This window comes from Strix aluco, chromosome 3 (assembly GCF_031877795.1).
Source record: "Strix aluco isolate bStrAlu1 chromosome 3, bStrAlu1.hap1, whole genome shotgun sequence".
Lineage (NCBI taxonomy): Eukaryota > Metazoa > Chordata > Aves > Strigiformes > Strigidae > Strix > Strix aluco.
The window spans coordinates 92,486,274-92,499,348 of NC_133933.1; the positions used below are offsets into that span (position 1 = coordinate 92,486,274).

The 13,075-nt window shown below is 41.4% G+C and overlaps 1 protein-coding gene across 1 annotated transcript; it reads right to left on the reverse strand.

Annotated features, from left to right (window-relative positions):
• Positions 1-11,017: 11,017 nt before the first annotated feature.
• On the reverse strand, positions 11,018-12,127 carry HTR1E (5-hydroxytryptamine receptor 1E). The gene has a single exon (XM_074820773.1). It carries the CDS (start codon positions 12,110-12,112, stop codon positions 11,018-11,020), a length of 1,095 nt encoding a protein of 364 aa, XP_074676874.1. The 5' UTR covers positions 12,113-12,127.
• Between the last annotated feature and the right edge of the window lie 948 nt (positions 12,128-13,075).

The window sequence follows — 13,075 nt, forward strand, 5'->3', positions numbered from 1 at the left end:
TTCCATTGCGTTTTCTCAGCTGTTCAAGCTGGGCGCTGAGTTGAGCAGTTGCTGTTGCCACAACAGGCCCTTTAAAGACTGGTAAGGCCTCGGCAATGGTTTCTTTTGTGAACATTGGTGGCTGCTGTGTGAGGTGTTGGGAAGCCCAGCCATGGTGCTTGGGGGTTAATGGTGTCACTGTGTGTTGGGTGTCACCAGCCCCTCCTTTGGTTTTGTCAACACAACCTTTTAATTGTCTTGGTGATGTCTGGCTGTGCCTTGGCTTTCTTTGTGTGGGAGATAGCTTTGGTCTCAGTGATGAGTATGCACTGTCGGTACCTCTGTTAACCTGAACAGTCTCTGGGCTGTCTGTAGGAGAGAAATAGCCTGTTTCCAGCCAGGACCAGTGAATGTGGAGAATGGCAATGCTTTGTTTTACAGTGGATTTGAACCTCCTGCTTGGTAGTGCTTTGCTCTGTGCAATATCAGGACTTGTTAGTCTGCTTTAGAAAATGGGGAGCTTTAGAAACTGTCCCTGGTGTGGCTGTTTTACACCCTGAGTTGGTTTGTTATTGCCTTAGGTGTATGTGCCTCCCTGCAGTAAGAAGAGTTTGGCAGCAGAAAAAGAAGGTAAGCTGAGCAAAGTGAAGCATCCCTGTAGCACTGGCTAATGTGTCCTTTCTACATTAATACTGCTGGTCAAGATGCTGTGGCCCAAGTTTTCGCATGGGCTGACACTTGAGTACAACCTCACTGAGGGGCAATGCTCAGCCCTTGCTGTGATTTGTGGAAACAGACTCTACAACTCAGAGAGAGTTATAAAGCAGGTATGTTTACTCCAGCGCCAGGGTGCAAGGGGATTTCTCCACAAAGCTTGCACACCCACAGCACATTTTACCAAAAACTTATAGAGTGTGGATATACATATTCATTGGATTACATAACACAAATATACATATGCATGAGTAAGGCTGGGTTAGTTCAAAAGGCTGGTGTCAGCAGTTTATGTTATCTTTGCGCCTGCACATTGCCTCATGGTGGGCATCTCGGGGGGTCTTTTGGAGGAAGGCTCGTAGTCTTTCTTACCTTGTACTTTTCCTCGGAGCACGCGCAGATTCTCTTAGCCAATTTCTTGAATAACAAGAGTGTTTTCAGCTGATTTACTCATTCTAGCTTATCTAAAAGTACCAGTGTATCTATTTCTACCATCCATATATGGCTATCTTATTCATTACCAAGATTAAACTAATTAGAGCACATCTGCTTTCCAAGGACAAGAAACATTTTTGCCGAACATAGTAATTCTTGGTAAGTTTCCACAAAAAACTGCTTTGTTTTGATGAACACAGTAGCAGTAGTCCTTGGTAAGCTTGCACAGAACAGTCAGGGCAAGCAGGATTATTAAGCAATATTCAGAAATCATTATAAGTTGCTATAAGTAAATAAGTTGCAAAGCAGGTGATCATTTCCTTGTATCAGCTGTTGCCTGCTTTGTTGTAATGTGCCATACAGGTTGTATTAAAGTGGCAGAGATATGGTAGAACATGCTCAGTCCAGGCAGGTCTGCTCTCCCAGGGGTTTCTGCTGCAGGTCTGAGTGAAGCCACTGGCGTGGAGCGGGTTTGGTGTGCTGGGCCATGCTGCAGGGAGAGGGACAGTGGCTGGCTTGGGGCTGTGTCTCACTGAGGGATGCCGAGAGTGCGATGCTGATACAGGCGGCTTGTTTGCCATCTGTCCAGACTCCTGTTCTTCTCTGTCACCTGCCTGCTAGTTCAATGGGGTTGGGGAACATAACTACAGCCACTTGCTTAGTGCACATCCCAGGGGAGATAGTGGTACTGTCCTTCACACCTGTTACAGAGGCTCTCAAATAAACAAACAACCACCAAAAATTAAAAATTTATTGTCAACACAATTAACTAGCCCTCCACAACTATTCAATTACAAGTTCAAATGCCCATGAGAGGAGAACAGAACAACTTCCTAGAGTTTAACGACAATCCAAAATGCAGAACAAAGCACCACTTTCCAGGGTTTAACAACAAGCCAAAATGATCTATCACTCACCTAACAAGTGAGGGCTCTCAACTATGAGGAATTTCTGAGGGTAGCACGACCCCAGTAACCTCAAGGAGTTTCCTTGGGTAATGTTCTGACCCAAGGGGAGAGTCCTCAACCACAGCATGCTACTCCAGAGGACAAGCTCAAAATAGCTCCCCCAGGGGACTCCATTTATACCCAGGCTGAATTTGATTTGTAGTCAATAGCGGCTCCCATTGGCCAAAGGCCCCAACTACCGTGAAGCCCTGAGAACAGGGGCAATCAGTAGCTGCTACACTTCAGCAGCCAAGAAGCCCTATTTTCATTGGGCAGGTGCACCCCCACTTTTCTTTTGGTCTGAGGTGCCCCAAGTCCCCTGGGTGAAGGTGGAAGTGGCAGTTTGGCCAGGGGCAGACTGGACTCCAAGGAAGGCAGGCAACAGTGGTGACACCATGTCCCCAGCGCCCAGGGGAAGACAAGGCACAGCCTCTGTCAGACATGAAGCCCTGGGTCTCAATCCCCTTGTAAGTAACTGAAGGAATTAATGCCTCAAACATTCAAACCTCAAGGTCAAGTTGTGGCCTTTGTGATTAGTCTAAGGAATGCTGCCCGAGGAAGTGCAGAGTGTATTGAAGGATGCACGTCCCCACTCCCTTGTGGTTGTATTGCCAAACTCCTTAGGTAAGTCTCAAAGGGGGGAATTGTAGCCTTGTAGCCCATACAAATGTTCCTCATCAAGCACAAGGAGTGCTAAACATTGGCTCTACCATGTAAGCCTGATACTTTGTATGAATGATGCAGGCCTTGCTAGTTACTGCACCCTTGAAGAGGAGCTAAAAGTCAGATAAGACGGGAACATCTACCCCAGAAGGACCCAAAAGGCTGGATGTTGCCCGAGAAGCATGAAGGCACTGAAAACCAGTGGTAACTGGGAAAAAGGTAAAGGTGGCAAGGGGAGATCATAACCACCCACTCAATAGGACGAAAGGGTTAATGCACCCCATCCCTTCTCAACGCATGTATGGAACCCATGCTCCACCTGTGCTCCACCTTTCCTCATCTCTTATGCTAATGAGTTTATGGAAAACCTGCCTCTCCTCATCTAGTATGCAAATCAGCAGATAAGACAAACTTAAAAGGTGACAGAAAACTTTGCTGTTTGTGTACCCACCACCCAAGATTACCAGACCTGAGACAATGCTGGAACCTGGGGTAGAGATCTGGATTGTTTGACTCTCTTCCTCTCCTTTCTTTTTCTTTTCTTTCCTTTCCTTTCATTCTTATAGATTTATAAGAGATCACATTGCTTATTATTCTTTTCCAAGTTTAAGCTCTTTCTACCCCAAGTAAAACATTTTAACTGGTTGTCTGGTGTTCACCTTAATTTAACTTGAGGGGATCACAGAACCTTTATGACTCTCTGGGCTCCCAGTCCAGGCTGTAACACCTCTTCCTGCCCATAGGCTTTGCATGCATGATAGGAAGGAGTACAGCCTCCTACTGATCTTAATTAAAACCACAGATAACCTGCTTTTCAGTAAGGAGCAAAACTACTGTAGTGAAAAATTAAAGGATTATGATCGGTGACTTGTGTGTATATGCAAGCATTGGACCAAGAAAGCCATGCTTAATTTTGCAATCCTAGATTAACTTCTGTGACCTAATTGGATTAATTTTTTTCTTTCTGCTTGCTTCAGTATGACTGTCCAGTCATAACAAAAAAGTATTCTCCTGAAACTGCAGAAATAAGAAATAGAGTATTTTCTTGTTACTCTGAATTTAAAAAGTGATTCTTTTTATTTCTCATATGCAGACTTGGCAATAAAAGAATGAGGAATTCTACTGGAATATGTATGAATAAAAGTAAAACTCTAGCTGGTAAACTTGGTTTTAGTAGTCAAATTCTCCTATTTAAAAGCTCTCAAGATGGAGGTGTTAGCCTGATCTTTTATTTATTGGAGAAATAAGCTTGTTGAGGCTTATCCCAGCACTCTAGCAGCTTGGCAGGCTGTTTCTCCTATAAAGGACTGAGATATTATTTCTAGTGACATCACAAAAGTGGAAGTCATTTGTGTGGAATTTTTTATTTCCCTGAAGAGGTCGTTGTAGAAAGCTTTGGAGAGAAACATTTTTTTGTTGTGAAATCCACTGGAAGGTCACTCTGCTTGTTTCAGGTAGTTCAGGCACGCACATGTGATTTTGTGCTTTGCTTCTTAGTGCTTCTTTAAAATTAATAGCCAGAAGCTGAGTCATTTTAAATTACATGTAAAACAACAGTTTACAAAGGAATAGGAGTTCTGTTCTCCCTCTTCCCAGAAGTTACGTTTTATTTCTTAACTGACAAAATGTGTATCTTTTTATAAAGCGTAGTTGCAAGGAGACAGTGCTTTATGCCTCACCTCATAGAAATATGTCCCATTTGCAGTCATGTGATGTATGAAATGAGTATGGGAGACATAGTGCTTTAGATTTGAGTACCCCGATGTCATGGGATCTTGCACCAGATAGAAATGAGGGTCAGAATTTGTCATGCAGGAAATTAATCCACGAAAATGTCAGAGAGCTGATCTATATGCTAATGTATTTTAAGAATGCAGTGCAAGCAACTGGAAGAGTGTGAAATATCAGGGGTGGTGGGAGAAGTGGAGTGGTGCAAGGGGACATTTCTAACACTGCTTATTGCATCTGGGAACCATATTAGCTGTGACTTTAGTTTCTACTTATAGAAGCCCCATAGGAGAGAAGAAGAGAGAGAATTATTAAAAAGAGATCTTAAAAAATTGTGACACATGGGAAGACATTGTGGTGTATTACGCAGCATCTTTCATTTGGAAGAATCTTGATGCACATTAGAAATCTGATTTGTAGTAAAACTGCAATAAAACAGTAGCAGAGGTTGTGCAGAGCAGTGCCATGGAACAGAGTCTGCAACCTGATTTCCTAAAATCAAGAGCAGAGTGATGCTTAGGTGGTGTGTATCAACATAGCACAAAGTAGCCTTGCTTCATGCTACAGTAGGTTACTAGATGCTACTGTGGTGCTGAGGAAGGCTGTAAAGGAAAGGAAAGAGAAAGAAGAAACGGAGGGAAAAATTAATGAACAGGAGCCACAGACTAGGAAACAGTGAGATGAGGCAGAAAGAAAAGTGATTTAAGAAGGAAAAAAATTAGAAACAAATCATTCTTCCTTAGGTCTTTGAGCAGAGGTTCATCTAATTTGCTGATATATGTTCTTTTTCCCACAGCTCGCTCATGGTTACATCTTTTACTTAAGTAGCAACACTAAAAGTTTACCTTTAAGGCCTGATTCTGTGCTCATAAAAATTAGCAGAATGATTTCCAGTAACACTTACTGAGCAGTGATCGGCAGTGGAGTTATTGTATAGTTGGGTGGGGACACATTAAACCATGAGAAATTCTGTAAATTTTTCTCCAGGGCTGATAGACATGGCAGGAGATCATTTCCAGTTTACATTACTTTAAATGTAGCAAATGAAAAAAAGAAAAAAAGAAAAAAACATGGTTTAGACTGAGTGGGAAGGAGTAATTTCATCATATAATATCATCTACATGCAATCACCTACATAAGATTAATGAAAAAGCAAAAATCCCCTGGCAGTGGCAGGGGGGAAGGCACTCATTTTGGCAATATTATATACATAGCATAAAATAGAGGATATTGAAGAATAATTTCACAGCTGATGAACCCGGCATTTATCCAAACTCAGATAATTTTAAAAAATTTTATTCTTTTTGGCCTCAAGAGAAAAACAGATAGCAATTACAAAGGTAGTATGTGTTGTATGGGACTCTTACGAAATACAACTTGTTATATATTGGCTAGACCAATAAAAGATATCACAATATTTACTGTGTCCACTTAAACAATAAAGCAATTTAAAATTGCTTTATTAAACAATAAAACAATTTAAAGTCTTCATACAAATCACTTGAGTGTGTAAAAGATGAACATAAACCAGCCTGTCTGTTATCGATATTTGCAATGGTTAAACCATATACAGGCACAAGGACAATCTCTGCACTTCTGTGGGAAACCTGTATTTCCCCTCCACACTGCAATGCTCTTTACTTTTTGATAACAGGTTGAAAACAGAGGAGTGGAAATAGAGGCCTTGGAAAAGATTCCCTTATTCTTTTAACATCTTGTCTGAAATAATGCCCCCTTTTTCCCCTTTTTTTGGTTTGGTTTTTTTTTTTTTTGTTTGTTTGTTTGTTTTGTTCGCTCCTGGTATATGCAAAGGACAGAGTCTGCTGTCAGTACAGAGAAATAAGAAGTGACAACTATGGAAAACTAGACAGATCAGGTACACGGCAGTGAAGTCTGAATGGTGCCAGTGTTTTATCTAAACTTGGTGAAACAGGGACTTTGTTTTAAAACCTTTTGGAAAGTTCAATCCCATCATCTATCTCCATTCACGAAGATCAACGAAATTAATCTCACATGCTGTGAACAGCTCAGTATGTCATTGTGGTGGGGAACCCCCAGCTTCAAAAAGATGTGGATGAGTCAAATCCAAGTGGCTCTGGACATATGCAGCTCTTAATGTGTTTTTGCTGTGTCTAGGATATGCTATGCACTAGAGAGAGAGATCCCACCTCGACAGATGATGTGGGAAAGACGGAGGAAAAATAGATGATACACACGCAATAATTCCTACACGTGCAGTAATTTCTCCACTGCTCATGTTGACTGTTTTTCTTTCAGGAGTCACGTCAGAAGTGGGTTTGAGGAGGAAAAAAACATCATCTGCAGAGAACAGGAGAGATGTTGCACTGGATGGAGGTGGTGAAGACAAAGCTTGCAGAGAAGAGAGCTGAGGTTGGCACAGGCAGAAAAGCAGGAGCTGACTGTAACTGGAGTTACCCATGCAGGTACAGGTCCCTAAAAGTGAAGATACAGGTCCCTAAAATGATAATATAAGGGTCAATTTTAATGTGGTAGAAAGGGCACAACAAAGATAGGATACAGAAGGAGGGTGACAAGATAATAGCAGGTAAAATAGCATTTGAAGAGTAGGTCTTTTAGGGAGGCCCATTGGTTGATGGGTGCAGTCTTCAGGGCTAGGGATGTATGAACTCACTCCAAAGCACTGGCTGCTTACACAGAATGAAAAACTTCTGGATATGGGCTGGACACATGTAAGACAGTGTAAAACCTGACAGACTTGAACACCCACAGTCACAGGAATCCTGGTAACAGCACTGAGATGGGGGCAGAGAGCAGGGGCTTGCTCCAGTAGGACCACAATAAATTTAGGTATTAGAGAGAGTCAGAAACCGAAAGGCAGGATTGTGACTTGTTGGTGTAAAGATAGAAGGAAATAGCACTCAGAGAACATATGTAGAAGTGATGAGAGGCTGAATAGGCAGGTCTGTGTGAACTCTGCTGAGAGAGGGGAGGAAAAACTTCCAAGAAATATAGGAAGAAAGGTAGGAAGACAACTATTCAAGGGGATCATTAGGGAAAATAAGACTTTGAGGATCACAGATGTTTTAGGGAGACTGAGGAAGATGGATGTAGGCTGAAGGTCTTGGACACATCATTAAGAGCTTGCTAGGAAGAGCTTGCGTGGCAGAGTGGTGTGGCTGGGCCTGATCCAGGATAGGTATGAATGGGGAGTTGCCATGGACAAGAAGTCAAAGTTCAGGAAATGTCTCCAAAGCATTTGTCAAATCAACAAATATTTAACATAGAAAAATAATGAAGTTGCCAAACAATGGTGACAGACTAACAAAAGTTTTTATTTCCATGAGACAACAGGTAATTTATGATCAAGTTAAACTGTTTTGAGTAACCAATCCTTTAAATTGTTCCTGACTTTGAGCACGGGGAAAATGTACAGGACGTCTTCATCAGTCTAGTGGCATTTGTTGGAAAACATAGCTCTGTGTTCAGCTAATGACTTAATTAGAAAAGCAGTAGTCAGCTGGCAGTGAATGGTGAGTTTTTATTTAATACGGAAGCACAAAAATTAGCCATCCATCTGTTTTTTTTCCTGTTAATTACCTTTAAATATTAAAATTGAATACAGTTTTCAACCTGATTGGTAGTTTAAGTAGTAGTAGTGGAGATCAGATACTAAAAGAAAGACATTAGTAGAAATGAAGATGATGCAGCTCCTGTATTTTACAGCTTTCATAACCTGTCTCTGAAACATTTCTACTTACCTACAACACCTGCTGTGGAGGTCATGTTCACTATTTCTGGTCCTTCAGCCATACTTCTGGCTTTAAAATGAACGTCAGATAGGTGACTGTTAACTGAGCCGTTACTTTTGCATGAGAAATGTGACTGCATGCCACATGCCAGCAGCACATCTAGCTGCGGAGTTGGTCCCACTTTGAGGGTTGTTGTTGTTAGTGGGGGTTGGACTAGTTGGCCTCCAGAGATCCCTTCCAACCTAAATTATTCTGTGTGCCAATGTGCCCTTAGGAGCAGCACTCAGAGCTGGCAGCCTCATTTTGCTGGTTTTCCCCTCTGAAACACCTTTCACCAGCATTTCCACTCCCACGTCTTCCCTTCTCCTAGCAAAGACTCCTGTGCAGCCCACCCCATGGCTGAACCCAAGCCCTAGAGACAGCCCCAAAGAAGCTGGTTGGGGCGCAGCTGCTGCCTCATCTTAGCCGAGTGCCTCGGGGTGACTCAAACTGTCTGCTGGGACAGTCTTGCACATTTACATTTCCCTTTATGATCATTACTGTAGCTGGGCACCCTTGTACCAGAGCAGCAAACTCCTCAAGGAACACAAAAACCTACCCTCTTCTAGCAACAACTGCCTGTGTGTCCTGTCTTCCCTGCAGTAGTCACCTTGCTTGGGGAAATTATGCACAATACTTGTTCTTTATTAATCAATTCTATTGAGCTTGCTGAAATAAAAATTATTCTGCAGCACTTCTTACAAATACTACTTTTAATTTTAATTCCCAGCTATTTTTTTTCCTAATAGCTATGTACTCTGGGGAGCTGCTTTGGACTTTTTATAGACAGGCAGGGTCAGACCACTCTTCCCCAGCTTTAATCAACAGTTTCCACCTCCAACATGCTGCAAAAAGTAAAAACTATAACGGATCTCTGGGCTTCCTCACTAGAAGACATTTTCGGTGTCTGAGATTATATTTTCCCCTCTTTTTAGATATTAATGTTAGCTAGTAGGGAACCTAAAGGCAGTTGGAGGATGCAGATGTGACAATAGCTTCGGAAGGGCAGCTGGACATAAACCTTCTAAAGTCAGGCATGGAAAACTTGGGAGTCCTTAAAGCAGAATCCCACTGCATGTGGGTAAGTGGTAGGTCACACTTTTGTCACCTTCAAACTTGATTTACACTCAACTTGTGGCACTGCATCTTTCCAGCTGAACGCTTTCTCTCAGAAATAAGGATGTAATTTCTCAGCTCCATCTGGAGTTTATTACTTGCATGTTACTTACACTTCCTTGACTCTTGATAAGAAAAATGATTGTCATCTTGTAAATTTTCAAAACATTTTTCAGAAATGGCTTCCAGTGCTGTTATAACACTTTTGCTACCTCTAATATTTGTTTTGATGGATTTGGAGCTGCCATGCTATAGTTTACTGTTATTGCATGTCAGGTTGATGTATATGGTATTTTCTATACGGTATATCAGTATAATCCAAAAAGAATTTGTCCACAAAAATGGACAGGGAAGAAAATTATGGTGCAAGATATGTAATCAATATTTAAACAGTGCTTAGGAGTTGCTAATGGACAATACCAGATTCTCAGCTTTGATTTTGCCCTTTCTCAGCCTGATTTCCACATTTCAACTTTCATAAGCACAGAAAACAAGATATGAAGGACTCTCTGCCTGTCTCTCAAGATAAGGGAAGTAACTCTGTGAAAGACTCCCAGAACAAGAAATCCTGTTAGAGGACCCAATCATAGGTTAAGCTGACAAATGACATTGCCAATTCTAAGATGATGATAACTGATATTTTAAAAAATTATTTTCCCTATTTTTTTTATGCTGATCAAATAGAAATAATTTGGTTTTAGATGATGTTTCTAAATTTCTGCATATTGCTGGCCTGCTGAGAAAGTATCCAGTTGTTTAAATCTGTGGGGTAACATCAACTGATCCATGGGGTTGTGTACCGCAAGGTCAAGGTGAAGTGTGGCAGAAGTGAGTAACGCCACCCCAGAACTGACCAAGGCACAAGGCCTGCCATGAAGAAATATGGTTAGTGGTATTAAAAACGTGACCAGTCAGACGTGCAGTTAGTCTTACAAGCGTGACACTTGCTAGCTGCACCCTCTCAATTGCCAAACAAACTTCACAGGCATCTGTCCAAAACTTTGAACATAAATACAGAATCTTACACAAAAAGAGCCACCTAAATAATTACTCGGAAGTAAAATATGGGATCCATTTTTAGATGGAATGAATTGGCATGTTTTGGGAGTGTATTCCTGAAGAAGGGAACAGTTTATTCTGCCTTAGCCCAAGGTGGAAATGGTGGTTATTTTCCTTCTAAACGGCTGTTACAGTTTTCTCAGAATGGCGCAGTAAAGATTTTCTGTTTAGCTGTCATGACCATGAAGTGTTTATTAATTTTTGAATACGTATTTATGGGGTTCAGTTTATAAGCCTTTATACTATTACAGTGCATGATAATTTAGACATTTGATTCTTAAATGAAAAAGGTATAAAACTGAATATTGTTATATGCTTCTGGAATTATTGATTACACAAAATGTCTTAAAAGTATCTAATAGTTTCTTTTTTCGTTGTTTAATTGTTAAAAAATCTGTTCCCTTGTAGAATAAATTTATTTCAAACTCTTTATGATGAATAACACTAGAGGTAAAAAACGGCAGAATGAAGTACAGGCTAAAGATAAGTCAAGCAAATAGGCAAACACAAAAATCCCCTTTATCAAGGGAAATAGTGATAGAGTCAAATTATTTTGCTCATTCTTAAGGCCAGGACTCATGTCATCATCATCATCTCCCAGTATTTTTAAGTATGTTCTCGACATCTGATGAGCTTTCTAAAGGCCAGCTTGAAATCTTCGTTAAAGCTAGTGTACAGCAAAGGGTTGATAAGGGAGTTGACATATCCAAGCCAGGTCAAGAAGTCCGCTACTTCTGGAGAGACAGTGCAAACATGGAGGCCCACAAGCAACTCCTTGATGAAAAAGGGCAACCAGGACAAAATGAAAGCACCTAAAATCAGCCCCAGAATGCGAGCAGCCTTTCGTTCCCGTGTTGTGGAGATCTGCTGCCGGTCACCAGCCAGGTCCAGGTCATTCTCAAAAGGAGGGATCCTCACGGACACATTGATTTTATCGAATTCTGTGGTCGGGTCGGATGTGGAGAAGTCTGAGACACAGAACGTCTGTGTGAGCTTGCAGCTGGCAAAGGAGTTTTGGCTGTCAGTGCTCCTGTTGCTGAGGTGGCGGCTTGAACCCCGCTTTTGATAAAGGCTCTTTGCAGCGTGGTAAATTCTGTAGTACAGGATCAGGATTAAAGTCAAGGGGATGTAAAATGCCCCCAATGTGGAATAAATAGTGTAGATGACATGATCGTGCTGAATGCGGCATTCACTGGGAATATTGACGCTGTGGTGATTTCTCCAAAACAAAGGGGGCATTGATATGAAAATGGAGATAGTCCACACGGTGACTATCATCAGTCCAGCCCTTTTTGCTGTTCTTTTCCTGGCGTATTCGATAGCATCTGTGATTGCCCAGTACCTGTCCAGAGCAATGACACATAGATGAAGGATTGAACACGTGCAACAGGTCATGTCGACGCTAAGCCAGATCTCACAGATGAAGTATCCCAAAGTCCATTTATCTATCATTATGTAAGTGATGCTCAAGGGCATGACAAGAACAGCAACAAGGAGATCTGTCACAGCTAGTGAACATATTAAATAATTTGCCGGCTGGTGGAGCTTCTTGGTTGTGGAGATTGCTGCAATTACAGCAGAATTCAGCAGCATAGTCAGGGTTGTGATTGTGGCCAAGGTCAGGGTAACGAGCATCTTTTCAGTTACTGTTTTTGGCTTTGCAGCCACGTTGGCTTCAGTGGTGCAATTTGTGAAATTCATTTTCCCCTCCAGGATGCACAGTGAAAAAAGAAGTTGCTGCTTCAAGTAACGAAGAGTTCCAGGTTCAGAAGTCACCCATTTGAAAATGGGACAGAGACGCTTTGGGTGCAATTTTTTTTTATAATCCTATATTCAGCAGAGCAGTGAAAAGCTTCCAGGTTTCCTCCTGTTCATTGTCTTCCTAGAAGATAAAAACACATCTGTTAGTGAACCTAGAAAAAACCCACCTTTTGGCAAAAAGTCCTATACTTCTAATATTACCACCTCAAATAAAAATTTTGGTCTGCTTTTTCCTTCTCTCCTGCCTTTTCTCACCCTTTTTCTCTGCATTCATAGTTAATTTATTTTTCTTCTCCAAAGGGCACTTTGAGCCAGATTTCCTGCTGATGTGAACTGGGTATTTCTCCTTTGGTTTTAGAGATCTCACTTAAGAGTGGGAGGTTGGACTAAGGGACCTCCAGAGTCCCTTCCAACAACCATTTCTATCATCTCTGTGAATTATTGATACTAGGAGCTAGTCCTTTTCCTGCTTGTTAAATAGGCTGCAGCAGATGGAGAGCTGAGGAAATCTGCCTTTTCATTATAATTGCTATATGAGAGGGATCAATTACTTCTATATATCACCTTTGGAAAAAAGAAACAGAGCAGCCTATCTCAGCGAGGGCATGCCAACATTTCATAGTTTTCTATTCTGCCTTTTCATATCCATGTCTGTATTAATATCTTGGAAACAGTACTTAAAAATTACTCAGGTTACCTTTAACATGCAGCTTTCAAACAATGTTTAAAGCTTTATGGCAAACGCTTAATTTTACACAGCACATCAGTGTTGCCAGGAGCTTATATAGTTTTGTCTAATTATTCCTGACATTTCACATGTCCCACTGTGTGTGTCTTTAGAGGAGATATACAAAAAGCTTTTGCCTTTGCTTTGAGATTTCTATCAAAATGTGCTCCCTGTCA